This window comes from Arvicola amphibius, chromosome 5 (assembly GCF_903992535.2).
Source record: "Arvicola amphibius chromosome 5, mArvAmp1.2, whole genome shotgun sequence".
NCBI lineage: Eukaryota > Metazoa > Chordata > Mammalia > Rodentia > Cricetidae > Arvicola > Arvicola amphibius.
In genome coordinates this window covers 116,269,183-116,285,583 of record NC_052051.1, presented here as the reverse complement: position 1 = coordinate 116,285,583, position 16,401 = coordinate 116,269,183, and the positions used below count along the sequence as shown (strand labels likewise).

At 45.0% G+C, this 16,401-nt stretch overlaps 1 protein-coding gene across 4 annotated transcripts in view; it reads right to left on the bottom strand.

Annotated features, from left to right (window-relative positions):
* Nucleotides 1–16,401, bottom strand: part of Arhgap26 (Rho GTPase activating protein 26) — a 394,170-nt gene that overhangs the window by 69,938 nt on the left and 307,831 nt on the right. For all 4 annotated transcript variants that reach the window (XM_038329860.2, XM_038329861.2, XM_038329863.2 and 1 more), the window contains exon 20: nucleotides 9,652–9,802. In XM_038329860.2, coding sequence (XP_038185788.1) covers nucleotides 9,652–9,802 — 151 coding nt within the window. The remainder of the gene's footprint in view (nucleotides 1–9,651; nucleotides 9,803–16,401) is intronic.

Here is a 16,401-nt window from a genome sequence, read left to right as displayed (position 1 = left end):
GATATTTATTGATTGCTTATTTTGAATCATGGAGTTAACTATTATGATAGCCTTATCCCATTATCTCATCTAATTTGAAGATAGATATTTGTTTGTTTGTTTTGTAAGATTGGGTCTCTCTGCTGTCCTAGAACTCACTATGTAGACCACGTTGGTTTCAAATTCCCCGAGATCTATCTGCCTCTGCTGGGATTAAAGGCATGTGCTACCAAGCCTGGCCAATGGTTCATAGACAATATTTATGTCAGAAACAGTAAATAACATGCCCAAATTTGCAGTTAGAAAATGGCAGAGTCAAGGCTTGATCTCTCTAGACAGAAGATATTCAATTCCTCCATTCACTACCCTTTCGTGCAGTTTGGAAAACGCTGACTCTCAGATCTTCTGTCCATGTCCACTGGGATCTACCCTTTTTAGTGCCATATACCATGAGAACTGTTCTGTCAATACCAGCATCTTGATTATATCATATCACACACAATAAATGATCAATGGAAAGAATCAGCTAGGCGAAGAGTCATCCAGCCACTTTGATGATGATGAGGTCTGCATTTGAGACTGCTTGGCTGGGCTGTGATGAAAATGCTGCCCTGGTGACTCAACAGTGTTCTTCTGAAAGCAGTCCTGCCTTTCATCTACAGCATCAGGTGTAGTGACTTCAGCCAGGGTTGGGCTTAGGACAGTCCCAGTGCTGTCACCCATGCACAGGCAATGAGCCAATGGAGGGCTGGTTCAGACTCAGCCCCAAGAACTTTGCAATGAGCTAACTTGTAATTTTCTTCTTAGGAAAGTCCACCAGCCTCATGCTCTCTGCCACTGAACATGGTGGTCCTCAGACATTAGCAAGGTCAGAGTTACCTGTGAGGTTTGATAAGGCAGAGACTGCAGGGCACTTTCACCAGAGCTATTGATCTGGGAGGGCTAGGGTGTGTCCGTGTGAGAGTGAGCATTTGTCTAATCTATCTAGCAGGCTTCTGGTGGTGCTCAGGATGCTGATCCAGAACCATACATTGAGTCTTTGTATCAAACTAAGACAGTCCCAGAAGACCTGTGTTACCCAGACCAAGAGAAGCCCCTGGAAGATCCACAAAGCTTTCTAGATCCTTAACATAGGGAGCAGTTGAAAACAAGGTCATGAGACTGTTTCTCTATCCAAGGAAGCATCTGCCCCCAGATTCACTAAGCTTCTTTCAAAAACATACTTTAATGTTAATTTAGTCTACCCAAGGGAGACTAAATCTACCTTATACATGCTCACATTACATACAGAGATATAGATATATATGATGGGAGAAATGTGACAAAAAAATTACACTACAGGCTTCCTTCAAAGTTTCCCCAGGGGCACAATAGTCCTGAAAACCAGGACAAATCCCCTTCCCCAAAGAACTTACCCAAAGCTCAGACAGAAGATGCCTAACACCCACATTCCTGTAAAATAGGGTGCCAGAAGGCATCCGAGGACAGCTAACTTAGAATGAGATCCATTCATTCAGACCCATAATTATAAACCCCGAGGCTTGAAGCATGCACTGTACTGTCAAGGCAGATTTGGGAAACTCTTTTAGATGACTGAATAAGACTGGCAAGACTACAGAAAAGACTCAGACGCTGTATATTTTAGTTTGTAAAGGTGAAAGGAAAAGAATGTGTGAGGTGAAACATTTTTCCATTGTGACTCCCGTGTTCCTGGAAAACAGGGATCTGGTGGAACAATGGGAGGGAGCCCACCTGCTCCTCCAACACTCTTCTGCTGACAAGCTCTAGGGATCCAAATGTTGCTGACTGCCCTGGTACAAGAGAAAGAAATTCTCCTGGGCCAACAAAGTGTAAGAGCTGTCTCAAGTAGTTTTTATATTATAGAAATAATGGCCAGCTAATAACCAAACATATTAAGCCAATAAAATTCAGATAGGTTCAACTGGGCAGGAGGCCCTACCCTAAGCAAGGGAAACCCAGTGGGGCTTCTGATTAGTGAGTGAGATCTTGTGTAGGAAAACAGAAAAGGCAGGTAGGAGAAAAGACAACATGGGGAAAAGACAGAAGGCCACACCAGTAACATTCTCTACCCACATCAAGACAATGTGACTCAAGGAGCTGCAGCCTCTACAGCCCCGGGAGCCCAAGGAAGCAGAACAAAGTTTCAGATATGTCCCATGCAACAGGGAGTAAATTAGAGCCACAGGAAAAGGCTACACTGTGTGTAAATTAATCCCCCAAGTTTGCAGGCAGAAGTCTGAGGAGACCTTCCCTGTCTACAGGTGAGTGAGTGGCAGAATCTTCAATCTGACAGCGAGACTTTTCTCTACAGAAGGCCTCTCTCCATCGTCCACAATCCAAAACGTGGCTAATAGCGAAACTTTGAGAAAAGCCCGCTGTACATTCTGGTTTAACTATCTTGGCATACAACAACACCAAGGATAAAACTCTCTTTAAAAATGCCATTGATGAACACCTGTCTAATGCACATATTTGTTTTGTGAATCATTTGGTCTCAACTAATAACAGCTATTATATTCTCATCAGGTAGCCCATGGGATTTGAAGGTTTCTAGGTTTTTCCAAAATAGGAGTGCCTACCCAAGGAGGTCTTGAGTTAAGGTGGCTCAGTCCCTCCCTGCAGGATTAGATTCTAAGCAGGGAGTTGGGGGAAGAGTAAGCAAAACAGTTGGGGGGAATTTTCCCACAAAGCTAAAGTGTCTAGAGAGAACAGGCTGTGTGTGCAGAGGGAGAGCAGGCTCCAGAGTAAAGTCAACAACAGTGGTGTTCACAGTGGGAGTGTGTTGAGAGTGAGCTAACTGAGGTCCAGGTCAACTTTCTCTAGAGACAAAATCACCTCACTTCGTGGATGCAGAAACTCGGGGAGGGACAAGGTCATTTTCCTCTTGTCCTTCAAATGTGTCTCCTTTACTGTCTCCAAGTTTTCTTCACAGAACTCATTTATTCTTTTCCTGTTTCTATAATATACAATCCGCATAAGCAGAAACCACCCTGCTTCCTTTTTTTATTTCGGGGAAGGGGTGAGCTGGTATTGAACCCAGGGCCTGCAGTATGCTAAGTGCACCCTGCTGCTCTTTCTGCCCCTTCTTTACATTCCCTGCCCCTGTGCTTGTAAATGACTCAGAACATCTGCACACAGTAGGTATTCAAGTGATGCTGGCTGCATGTACTTGGCCAAATGCATAAAATCTAAGTAAAGGTGTCCAGAGGTATCTCTGAGTAAGGTTCAAATCTCATTAGAGAGCAACTGAACCAAATGCAGAAAAGCCTGGCGTGCTTCAGAGAAAGCACTCTAGAAGCGGGGTGCATGTATCCTCTCCAGAGCCTGCTGGCCCACAGTCTGGCGGTCCTGGTACAGAGGGTCGGCTGCCTTCAGAAGAAACTGCAAGCATTTAGCATAAACACATCTGTTAGGTCAATGGAAATAATCAGGTAAGGCATGTGTGCACATGTGTTAAGAACAAAAGATGAGAAAATTCATCTTATATGTGAGGTTACTGCCCAGTGAGACACTTTTGAGGGGTAACGACCACTTTCACAGCCAGAGTACCTAAGCTGGCCTCTGCCATTGGTGTAACTGCCCCCATCCTTCAGGTTTCTATCAACCCTAACATTCCCCTCCCACCCAACCAGTCTGAAGAAAGCATATGCCTAGGAGTTTCTAAGTTGGTGGCATTAATGTGGTATGTGATGTCCATACTGGGGCAACCTCTTACTTTTTATTTAGCATTTGTTTACAACCCTTAAAATATCACTATCTTTTTTTGGGGGGGGGTGGGGAGGTTCGAGACAGGGTTTCTCTGTAGCATCGAAGCCTGTCCTGGACTAGTTCTTGTAGACCAGGCTGGCCTCGAACTCATAGAGATTCGCCTACCTTTGCCTCGCCTCCTGAGTGCTGAGATTAAAGGCGTGCACCTGGCTTAAAATATCACTAGTTTCTTACAGGCACTGGGTGGATACTAATGCTCTTGATCACTGTGGGAGGAGGCGTTAGGAGCCATCTTTAAACACCTACTGAATATCCTCCGTTCTTGGAGATGTACTGGTCCCATTTATCCATAAGCCCCCAGGATTTGGGGTGGGTATGTTTACGGACATGGGCTGGTATTTTTGGTGAATCTACGCTGGTGCCAGAATGAAAACTTAAGGTTTCCTACTTTCCATTTCAAAGACTGAGTCATTCTTGTTGTTGACCTCAATCATTAGCCCCAGCTTTTATTTTGCTTTTTAATTTCTTTGAATCTCATTATGAGACACTTTCTTTCTTTACACGATTCTAAAATCTGAGATGTTAGTCTCCACACAGCACTCTGCTACAAGCTAGAACATTTCCACACATTTGTCTTACCTAGGTAGCTCGGTTCCACACAACACTCTGAGGCCATAAAATGACAGGGCCCCGCGCTAGTTAACTTTGCTATTTACTAAACCTCCCTTAAACGTAACATTTTAAAAGAACCACGTCACAAGACTCATCACAGACCCATGAGCAGCTTTGCTGTCGTCGATCTTGCCTAGACTAATTCATGTGGCTGTATTCTGATGACAGGTGGCCAAGGGTTAGGATTGGCTCAGACACTGGGCTTCTTTCTGTGATAGGCTATCATCATGCTCAGGGTTAGACCCACAACTGTACATGATCACCGGGTTCCAGAAGTGTGATCTAGAAAGCTGGGAGACATTTGGGTCAAGGCTTGGAAGCCATTCTCTGTCAATTCTACCACATCCTGGGGGCCCCTGACCAAGGGTGAAGGATAGTCAGATTCTGGGCACTTAGCTTTTAAGGACGGTGGCAAAGATCCTAACCCTCATATATTCTATCAAAGGCCTACAGGTGGAGAAATGGGGAGTGGAGCAGGGCAGTTCTGAGGCTGTAGAGACTGGAAGCCGCTTCCTGTTAGGCTCAGCATGGGTTCCATGCAGTCAGTCTTCTTTCTTTCAAAAAGAAACTGAAAATCTGTACTTTCAAATAGTATGTGTTAATAGATTTTTATTTTAGAGAATATGGAACTTATAGAAAGACCACAAGAGTGTTCATGTGCCTTCCCTTCTCCATTACTCCCTAAGTTTCTCCAGGTATTAATATCTTGGTGTAGGATGCTGTTCTGATGGATGAAGCAATACTGATTCAGTATTATTACACCCTCTAGTTTGTTTGGATCCACTCTTTGTGTCCTATAGGGTTTACTGATTTTGACAAACACAGGGTATCTTGTATCCACCACTAAGGTGCTATGTCAAATAACTTCAATATCCTGAAAAATATCTTGACCCTGAATCTTTACCCTCTCGTCCCTCTCCCTGCATCCTTGGCAACCATAATCTTTATTAGAGACTCCAGAGTTTTGTATTTTTCAGGAAGCCATGTAGCTGGTATCACACTGTTGACGTCTTTCCAGACTAGTTTCTTCAGCTGAACAATATGCATTTAAGGCTCCTCAGTGGCTTCATAGGTCACGAGGTTATATTTTTTAAAATGTTTATCTATTTATTTAGTGTGCCTTTGTGCATGCATATGCAGGTAAGAACAACCTTCTGGAGTCGGTTCCCTGCTTCTACTCTGTGGGTTCCTAGGTTAGAACTTACATCATCAGATCTGAGAGTAAGTATCTTCACCCACGGAGCCATTCTCGGGCTCTAGCTTGCATCATTTTAGTGGTGAATGGTGACAGTTCATGGGGCAGAGACACTACACAGTTTATCCACTAACATCTACTGACAGAGAGCCTCATTGCTTTCAAGCTTTGACAGTTATGACTAAAACTGCTTAAAAATCCCTGTGGGTGTTTTTTGTCTATAAGTTTTCCACTAACTTGGTGAAACAAGAAGCCTGACTTTGGTCAACTGGTAAGGTATATTAACTTTGTAAGGCACACAAGTGCTCGTCCCAAGTGACCATGCTAATCTGTATTCATACCAGCAACAAGTAGAAGCTGCTACCATTGCCGTCTTCACCAATATCATTTGTTCTGGGATGTTGGCTGTGTTGATGACTGCACGGTATCTTTCCTTTGGTCTTTATCTACTTGTGACAGATGATGGAAACATTTTTTTCATTTGCTTATTTGCTATCTGAACATTCACCACTGGTAAGGTATCTGTTCAGATTTCTTGCCCACATTTTAACTGTGTTTGATGTTTACTTATCCTTGAGTTTTATGAGATCTTTGTGAGTCTTGGATAGTGGTCCTTTAAAAGATATGTGTTTTACAAATATTTCTTTTTCCTAGTCTGTAATTTATTTCTTTGTGTTCTTAGCTTTATTTTTTTGTAAGTTTTAGTTTAAAGGAAGTTGTGACAATGTTTTCTTTCACAAATCACACCCTTGACGTCTTAATGGAGAAGCCACCATCACAGTCGAGGCCACCTAGGTTCTGAGTGTGTAGCTTTAACATTTTATATTCAGAACTGCAATCCACTTGTAATCAATGTTGTGTAGCTTAACATTTTATATTCACAACCGCAGTCCACTTGTAGTCAATGTTGGGGAAAGTAGAAGATTTGTGTCTAGATTAATGTTTTGTCTTTATTGTCCATTTCCAGAATGAAGTCTAGGCTTTTGTTTAAAGAGAGTCTTGGTTTCAAAGTTTGGCTAAGTGCCTCCGCCAACCCCGTAACTCCCGCGCCAGCACACCTGTCGGTAGGCTGTGTTAATCTATGCTGGATTATGTGGACTTGCTTGTCCCATGCACTGAGAGCTTCCCCAGCACCTGCTTAGCTCACGCTGGCTCTACCGCATGTTGCTCACTGCTTTCATCCGATGCACGAGACCAGATGTCCCATTAACAGTGACGCTGAACACAATGATGAGCGGCGAGGCCCGTTCAGGGTCTGCCCTGTGCCACTGTCTACCCTTCTTAGACGGGTGTTAATTCAGGAAGGGCAAGAACTCTGCTCTTCTGGTTCACCCTAAGCAGTGTGACTGAAATAGAGACACGAAATAGGCTTTAACAGGATCTGCTGACATTTGCAGAGCAGCTAGACTTTGGTGCTGCCCTGTGGTCCTCAGGAGAAGCCTGGCTACTGTAGGAAGACAGGTGAGGAATTACCCAAGAGGGGATACACAGCAGCCTTGTCCTAGCATGGGTAGCAACTCTGACTTTGATGTTCAATTTAGCTTTATCTTCACACACAAACGACAAAGCCTCAATTTCCTAAGAGAACTAGATGCATCATCGAAGAATCAATGGATCATGAGTAGTAAACATGTTTCTTTCATTATGATTTCTACATGATCATGTTGATCAACCAGTGTGCAATGAAAAACAGGGGGAAGGATGAGAGAACTAAAAAGAACAGGTACTTCCCCCTAGTGACTTGATCATTACATTATACCTAATTAATAGGCAAAGAGAATGATAATCTCCCAGCCCCATTCTGGCCACATTTTTGTATTCATCTACATCAAATACTTCTAACCCTAACCCTAACCCTAACCCTAACCCTCATCAAATACTTCTAAACATCTCAAAAGGAACAAAGATGGGAGAGGTGAAAGGCTGGGTTGGGACCCAGCTCGAACACCACAGCACAGTGGTGTGCTGACAGACATCTCAGAGCCAAATGGCTCTAGGAAAGCAGTGACATCCACCTGTCAGGACTGCCAAATTTCTATCTGTGGTCCATTCGGGCAGATTCCAGGCAGGAAAAACTGCAAAGGCAGGAGTCAAGAGCATGCTTTGGGCTTAGGAAATGGCCCATGAACCTGCTGCAGGGTTTCCAGGGACTATGGCATGGCCTTCACACAGGGATGAGCAAAGGCATATCTGTGCAGTTCTGGTGCATCTGTCATCCCTGAGCTCCAGATCCACAGCAATCAGCCAGGGACTCACTTGGTCTGGGGCAGCAGTCTTGTGGGGAATAGAGCCAGAGTCCTAGTCCAGTCTCTTCCAAAAACAAACAGGTACAATTATTCCTGATGTCACCCTCCATTCCTTGAAAAGTGCTAATTTCAAACCAGGCAGGGAAGCCTTAGATTTCATAAAGCTGGCTAAATAGTCCCAATAAACAAGGAAAGCTGAAATCATATACAGATACCCTTAAAAGTATCCCAAGGCCCCTCTTCCAGGTTCGACTTAAAAGACATATCCCTTTTGCATTTAGCTGCTAAACAATCTCTTGGTACACGCTGTACTCAGTGATGACTCAGGGGGCCTAGTTACCAGCTGCTAAAAGCACAGATTAAAGACCAATGGTTGGTTTTGGCTGGTAAAATCAGGAGTATTAAGCAACCTGGGATAGAAATCCAACTTTGCTCACGCTGTGCAAGGAATAGCTGTAACATTTGCTAGGTTCACTGATTTAAACAAAAAGATGAGAGAAGCAAAGAAGGGGTAGGGTAGGAGGTGTAAAGGGGGATGGGAGTATGGCGTGGGGGGAGGGTCTGAATGGCTAGGGAAGCAGGTGCATAAGAGCTTGAGGAAGCACACAGCAAGGCCAGAAGACTCTAAAAGCAAATTCAACTATGGAGAACCAGAGGAGACTCTGTCCACAAGCTGGAGAAACACAACTACTCTACATTCTAGAGGCACTGGTCCACTTCTTGGCAAACAAACGCCTATGCACCAGAAAGCAGGCCAGTAATTAAAGTTCCCAAAGGCTATGATTTACCTCAGCCAACAACCAAGGGGAGCCAGACCTTGCTTAGTTCTAGATTTCACCTCAGCCTGCCGCTCCATTTCCTTTATAAACACTTCGTAAACCAGTTTCGGAGTTGTTTTTCTCTTTATGAATTTGATATCCCTTAGTTTGCCTTAATACAATTATTGGGCCCATTTTGCAGATGACAAATATCTAAACTGGAGGAGGACCTGAGAATGCTATTACACAAGAGCATGCAGTGGGGCAGGGAAAAGGTGCTTCTGTCCTGTATTTTCCTGAAACTGCTGTCTCCCCAACAAAAACAACTGTCTGCAGAGAGTCTAGGGACAGATAGAGTCTAGCCTCAATCTGTTCTCACTGGAGAAAAGCGAAGTCAACTGATTCCCAACACTTGTACAGCTGGTGGCCGAGTGTCCAGCTGCTCTGGTCAGAGCGCACATTCTTTCTGCAAAGACCCTAGCTGACACGATTTATGGGGGGGGGGGGGGGCGCACGTCTAAGAAGCATGCTGAGCCATGTGGGTTGGAGTCACAAAAGAGAACTTTCTGGCCCTAGTTTAACAGTTTCTGGGAGGATTGGACAACTAGCCTCTACTCTTTATCTTGGCTACAGCGCTCACAGCCCCACATGGAGTGAAAAGTGAAGTGGCTCTCTTCCTTTTACAGGCTTCAGCGAGAGGTCATGGTTACACTGCAGTTTGATAATGGAAGGCATGAAGGGTTTCTCCACACCGACTGTTCTGTATGGAAGCAGACACAGAAGTAGCATTGAACATTTCCCAGTAACCAGCACAGGCAACAGCCATCCCCAAAGCCATCTCAGCAGGACAGTGCATCACAGAGCAAGGCTAAGAAGCAGTGCGTTAAGACTCTTCTTTCTGATGATGATGCCAAAGACAAATCTGCAACAAATCCACCAAGTTCCAAGTTCAGGGAGAAGGCTGGAATCATGGTCATGGAACAATGACCCAAAATCAGGTGGCACCGGAGACATTCTGGCAGAATGGGTGATTCAGGGCCAGTGGGAAGCAGACAGGGTCTACTATACTTACAGTGAATTGGGCCGGGTAGGTTTGACCACATCCAGGTTTGGGTCACTGGAGTTCATATTCGGCTGCAGGCTGCTGCTAGAATTAGGGATGCTGTTTGCACTTGAGGAGACCGATTCCAAACTGGAGTTGATGATGCTGTTCCTTTGCTCCTCTGAAGAGAAGAAACAACAAAAAGGCCCATGTGAATGCTAACAGACTAGGGAGAGACTGCACCCACACATACAAGAATTTACAAATAAGGAGACTAAGTTGGAGTATCTGAAGCTTTGGAAACGTAGAGAGGAGCCAGGCACAGTAGCACATTCTTGAATCCTTAATATTCAGAAGGTAGAGGCAGGAGGATTAATTAGTTCATTGGGCTATTCGAGTAAGACTGCCTCAAAAGCAAACAAGTCAACCAAACAATAAAAACGGGACATGGGAAAGGACAAGGTTTAAGAGTGGCAGTGGGGGTGGGGTAGTGAGGTAGCTCCATGAGCAAAAGCACTTGCCGTCCAGTTCAGATCCTGGGAAAGCACGTGGTGGGTGGATAGAATACGCTGTGCAAGCATCCACAGACACCACAGACATAATCTCCCTTCCTCCTTCTCCTCCTCCCTACCCTCTTCCAAATAAATACAAAACGAAACAAAGACAGAGTGGGAAAGGAAAGATCAAATGGGGTACAGGTCACATGAATTTTAAAGCAAAGTCCTTCCTCATGTTGAAGGGATGCACCCTCCACACATACACCTTTAGTGTGAGCCAGGTTCTTTCCTTCAAACAGCCCTGTCATATGACTTCACCTAACCTCTGCGTTCTTTTGGTTTACAGATGGTAAGGACAGCCACACTTTCGTTAAAACCTCTGCCTCTAACACTGCCCTAACTGCTTAGGTCAAGTCATACCTGCAAACACACAGCACAGCACCACAGACTATCAATTTACCCACTGACTTCCTCAGAACTCAGCCGGACTAGCTAGGTAGCCACACTGTAGAAACATCTGTCAGCCTCTGGAGTCACCCACTGAGACAGGTGTAAGCAGTTATGTGTGTACTGGGAATGGAAATCTGGGTTCTCTATGAGAGTAGCCAGTGCTTGCAACCTCTGAGCTATTGCTGCAGCCTCTGACCTCAGAGTCCAAACGAATCTATGAAATGGGGAGAATGAGAACTGCCCTGCACGGCTCGTGAGCTGTCATGAGGATCAAGGGGGATCATATGCTGGAATGTGTTCTATAAACACTGGAATACTGCTCAAAGAGAGGAACTCTGTTTCTTCTCATCTGAAAAACTTGGAAGCAGTAGCTGAACGACCTGGCGGATGATGTAGCTGAATGGCATGGGCACCACTGGTGGTGCAACGTGCTACAGACCTGGCACGTCTGCCCCTTCCCTCATCCCAGACTAACTGGGCAGAGCAACTGTGCTGCTGGCCATTATTCCATTTGTCATGAAATAAATGGTTAACTCTTCTGGAGCCTTTTTATATGAAGACATGCTATATCTCAGAGAGACAGATTGGAATCACTGACGCGCTCATTTAAAGATGAACTGTTTAGATGAACTCAATTCTCTTTTGGGCAATAAAGGAATGACAGCATTAAAAACACTTCTCTTTGGGGGCTGGAGAGGAGGCTCAGCAGTGAAGGAAGGGAAAGGAAAGAGAGGAGGGAAGGGAGGTGGAGAAGAAGAGAGGAGGGAGGAGTGTAACCGGCAGACTGCCCAGGGCCAGCGAGTGGGGCTTACTACCAAGAAGAAAAGGAACTCCAGCCTTGTACACCAGTGAGCACTTGAAAAAAAAATGAAGTAACATTAGCAGAAGGTATAAGCCTTGTTACCCCAAATACCACAGAAGAGAAGGCTGAAAACTTTGAGGTGCAAGCTTTTCTGATATGCTGACAGTCTTGACTGAGGAAAAGCAGGAAGGTAGAGAGAAATATAAAGATTATTCCAAAGAAAGGGTCGGGGAACAAAATCAAAAGCAAACTGCATGTTTCAATGCTTACAGCAAAGTACACCAAGGCAAACTCTAAAGCATTTGGAATAAATTAAGAAATAAATGGAAAATGACTCAGTAATGTCACATAAGACAGGAGGCCCCTCCTCCTATGGGCAAATGAATACTTGCTTCTGAGAGAAAAGCACAAGGCGAGATGACTTCCTTCAATGAAAAGTTGCCACACCTTCACAAAAGGGAGCTAAGCAACTGAGTCCCAGGATGACAGGCCAGCTCTGGCAGCCCCATCAGAAGCTAGGATGGAAGCATCTAGTTGCTGGAGGAAAAAAAATTATATGCTCAGGGACTTCAAATGAGAACAGCAACAGCTATGAGTCAAGCCAATGGGATCACAGAGGACCATGTGAATGACAGAGAGAGAAAGAATGCAGCTCTCAGGGGTGTTCAGAGCTGGCTGGGCCCCCGAGAAGGCTGGCCTTCCTCAAACTTGCTGTCAGTGAATGCCTCTTTGTGTATCAGTCACCGAAAGCAAGAGCACAGGAATGAGGAAATGGAGGAATAAATTGCCAGTTACAAACAGGCGTCAGGAATGTGCTGGATGTTTTTATGAAAATATATTTTAAAGCACTTGGCAGCAGATATAGACTTATTCCTTAATGATATAAACTACCCAAGGGCAAGCATAGGCTACCTGGCCACATAGTGTCTATTGAAATGACCTCAGAGGTTCCTATACTTTCCAGTGAAATAGCCCATGCCTTCTGCACACCAAAGTCCCATGAAGGGTCACACATTAAATCACAAGTACACGAGAATAATAGGCAATCAAAAGTTCTTCCGCTGGAACAGAGAGAGGTAGTTGTGTGGGACTGAATTTTGCAGGTGCTTCAGGCAGGGACCTTGAAACCAAAGCACTGGTGACTGTGGGCAGCCTTTATGTTTTCTGTACAAATCAAGAGCGGAAAACACAAGTGTGCAACCAAATCACGGCAACTAAAAAGGGAAAGCTGCAGAGTAATTTTGGTGATGCTGTACTTGTTCTGGAGGTTGCCATGGAAACATGGAGGCTAAGCTCCAGCACTTTTCATATTTACTAAGTGGCTCCAACTCACTCTAATGGCAGCCCCATCCAGCACAGGGGGCGGGATTTGTTTATCACAGAGCCCACAGGCAAAGACTCAGATACCCAGAGCCAAGCCAAACGCACAGGCCTTGGCAGGCTTGAACTTGTCTGGTCCTCTGAACACACAGAATTGAAGGGTAAACATGAAACAAAGTCCTACGCCACTTTAAAGGGTATTTCTCACTCTGCAGAAGTCTGTCAAAATTTGGGCTAATATGTCATTTTTCCAAAACACAAAACTAGAGGTTGAAAAGAAGGACTCACGATTCCTCACGGGACAAATCTCTCCACCCCACTTCCCCTTTCCAAGCTCAGACATGAAATGAGGAGGAAAGGGAGTTGCCAGATGGAAGCTACGCAGAAGCCCTGAGTTCTACACAGGGAACAGAGGCACAAGCACAACCCCAGAGGCATTCTTGTGCGATAGCTGGGAGAGAGGTGCACTCTCCTCTGCTTGTCAGAGTTTTGCAATGAAGTCTGTGATGCATCATCCTGACAAGATAGGATGATAATGGCATGGCAGCTTAATGAATTCTGCAATAAAAAATGACGAGCGCACAGCAGTTTCTGAATTTGCCATCTCTGGGAAACACCCAAGTACATGGGAAGCTTGGACCGAGACTTTGGGACTGTGTGGTGATTCTTTTTCACACCATAGCTTTCGTGCCTGACAGCAGAGCAGACCAAGCCAGAGGAAAAGCCAAGGTGGTCTGATCTCATGCTGACTCTGCTTAGTCCCTGCGATAAAAGTAACCGTACAAACGCTTTGTATAATACGTATAGGCTTACAAAAACAGCAGCTTGAGCAAGGAGTGATGGCGTAAACAAGGGCCTGATGAGTGAGAAAGAAGCAGGGCCAGTGTATGGTCTGACCATTTGCGCAGCACCTGATGCTGTGACTTTCGCCAGCTTGCTGCGGGGAATGGCTTCCAGTCTGGTCCACTGTGGACTGGCTGGCTGATGCACTCTCTTTCTGTAGTGCTCATAATACATTTCTCTCTGCAAAGGTGGAGAAGGCAACGTGGTTGGCCAAGAGTGGACTGACTCACAGGGAAGAAGCATGGAAGCACAAGAGAAGCCTGGTCCTCAGGCTACCCTCATACTGAAGGCTGCAGAGCTTCCACCTAATGGCTGGGCTGGGAACGGAATGGTTAGAAGGAAACGCCCCACCACGGCCAACTTTGCTGCCTACCCTGCAGTGCACAGCACGTGAAAAACTATAACTTATTTTTATACCATGAATCATTAGAGATTGGCTTGGGATAGTAAATAGATGATACAGTTAGGGGAACGTTGTTCGTAATAAAAAAAATCAATACATAGTAAACATGCATCCTCTCCAATTTAGAAAATATAGAAAAGCATATACATATACTGATATCCAGTATGTGCTATGTTCTAGCTATATCCATTTTTGCATGCAAATATTCAATTATTGTGTTGCATATGGGCAGAGACAGATAGATGGACAGACAGACACACACACAATATCAGCTGCTGTCTTTTAACAAAGCGATCACACCACAGCTAGGGCTATGGTATCTGTTTTGTCCTCGCAGTGGTAATGCACAGATGTAAGTCTGTAACACCCTCTGCTCCATCCACTCGATGACCTATCTTAAACTTCCCTTTGTGTTTTATTTTTCTTCTACGCATCAGTTTTAAAGGTGACATCAACTGTTTGGTTTTTAGCCACACACAGTAACCACACATAATTAAACAAAGAGCTACATTACACCTTCTGGAGCCTCTGTGACAAGAATCCGTGTGGACAAACACGTCATCTGCCAAAGCAAACATGTGTGTCCAGAGCACTCAAGATCTCCAAAGGCAACCTGAGAACTGGCATATGCTGCAGCTCTGACTGCTCAGAGAAAGACATTACATAAGCCTCTCAACTGTGTGAATTCCCAGTCATTTTCACAAGGAAGACACATATGAGAAGTATATAAGCTAAAATGTTAGACTCTCACTGAGCCTGTCTGGGAGAAGGTCCAGGATGCATTAGCCGAGCTAAAAGAATTAATCAGAGAGATAATCCCAGCAGCTAGTTAACATGATCCATATGAAACAATGCCCAAGAATCCATTCCTGACCCTAATCCACCCCTACCAACCCTGAGCAGCATGCGCCAAGGTTTCTGATGTGTTTGTACTTGAGCATTAAGGGAGCTGTTTCTGGAAGCAGGGCAGCTACATGTCCATGTCTGTCCCTGGAGGCCTCTCCTTTGGAATCTGCAGGGCCACGAGGTGGGGGGGAACTACATTCGTATTCAATGGTAAGGGGACACTACAGCCTGGTGGTAATTATCATAATCACAGAAACAGTTACTAGGTGTTTACTCTGTTCTAGAAAGTTCATGTCAAGAACTTTACATGCACTGGCTCATTTAAATGGTAATTACCCCCCAGGACAGCTATTATTAGTGATCAGCTTTACAGATGAGAAAATGAAGGTATAGCGAGGAAGAGTAATACCTTCCAGGTGTCAGGACTACTCGGTCTGACTGCAGGGCCTCACTTCACAGCCACGGTGCCAGCCCACTCTACACCCTGACAGAGAGCCCTAGGGTGGCCTGGTGATGACAAAGCACCAGCAATTGTCAAGGTTGCCACGCCACTTAGCTACTGTTGGTCTACCTTAAGTTAGTGGAGCGACCAGGGCCTAGGGTCTCCCACCTCTGACAGCCCTGGAGAAATGGACCATCCACATGTTGTTATTAACCTCCCTACAGTTTAACATACACCAAAGTCTAAGAACCTTTGTTCCAAGAAGCTCATTTCAACATCTTTGTGTAAATACTAAAAATATTGGGGACAAGATCACTGTTTGCTGTCAAGCTGCAGCCTCTTGGAGGAAATCACAAAGGTGTCAGCTCTTGCTGCAGGCTGCAGGCTCTCTCCAGGGCCCTGGCCCTACTTTCCATAGCTGGCCTACCCAAGTACAGTTTGGTGTTAGTGCCCTTCACTCAGAGATACCAGTCCCGTTTTTGCTGGGAGGTGATCTACATGGAAACCCGGGGTTAAACAGTAATCTCCCTTGCTACCATCCGTCTGGTAGCACAATTGAAACCCTTCCTTCCATCTGCTCAGAGGTGACCACAAATGAGAGCGCCTTGGCCCAGTAAGCTTAAACCATCACTGAATGCACAGTGCTTTTAGCAGCACTGTGGCTGGGTCTGCAGGGGAGGCTGCCACCTGGCTATAGATTGTCACTTTGCATATTAAAGAACTCGGTCAATATGGCTCAGCTGGCCCCATAGTATCCCTGGAAGCTGGGACAGATGGCTTTTGCTGCTTCTGTATCTCAGCTTAGCAAGGTTTTCACTTCTATGGCTCAAAAACTGATGAAGGTCCTTCTGTAAAAATAAAATGGCATAGGGAAGAGAGGACATCTAGGTGACAAACATGATCTCTGCTTAAAGTCTCATCTCAGGTTAACTGCCTATGATTGGCTGCTGAGTGTTACCTCATAGGCTTATCAATTAGAGGTATGAGAAGGAATAATGGTGGGCTTAGCATGACAGCTGGCACATTACTTGAGTTAATCATTGTTGCTGAATGAGGCTCAAATAGAGTTTGGTCTCAGGGGTTCTTTATTAAATACATACGTTCATTCTTCCATACTAGTTACCTAGCCTAATGCAATTTAACTTTCAGATTCATGAGAAGAACAGCAGATACTTGG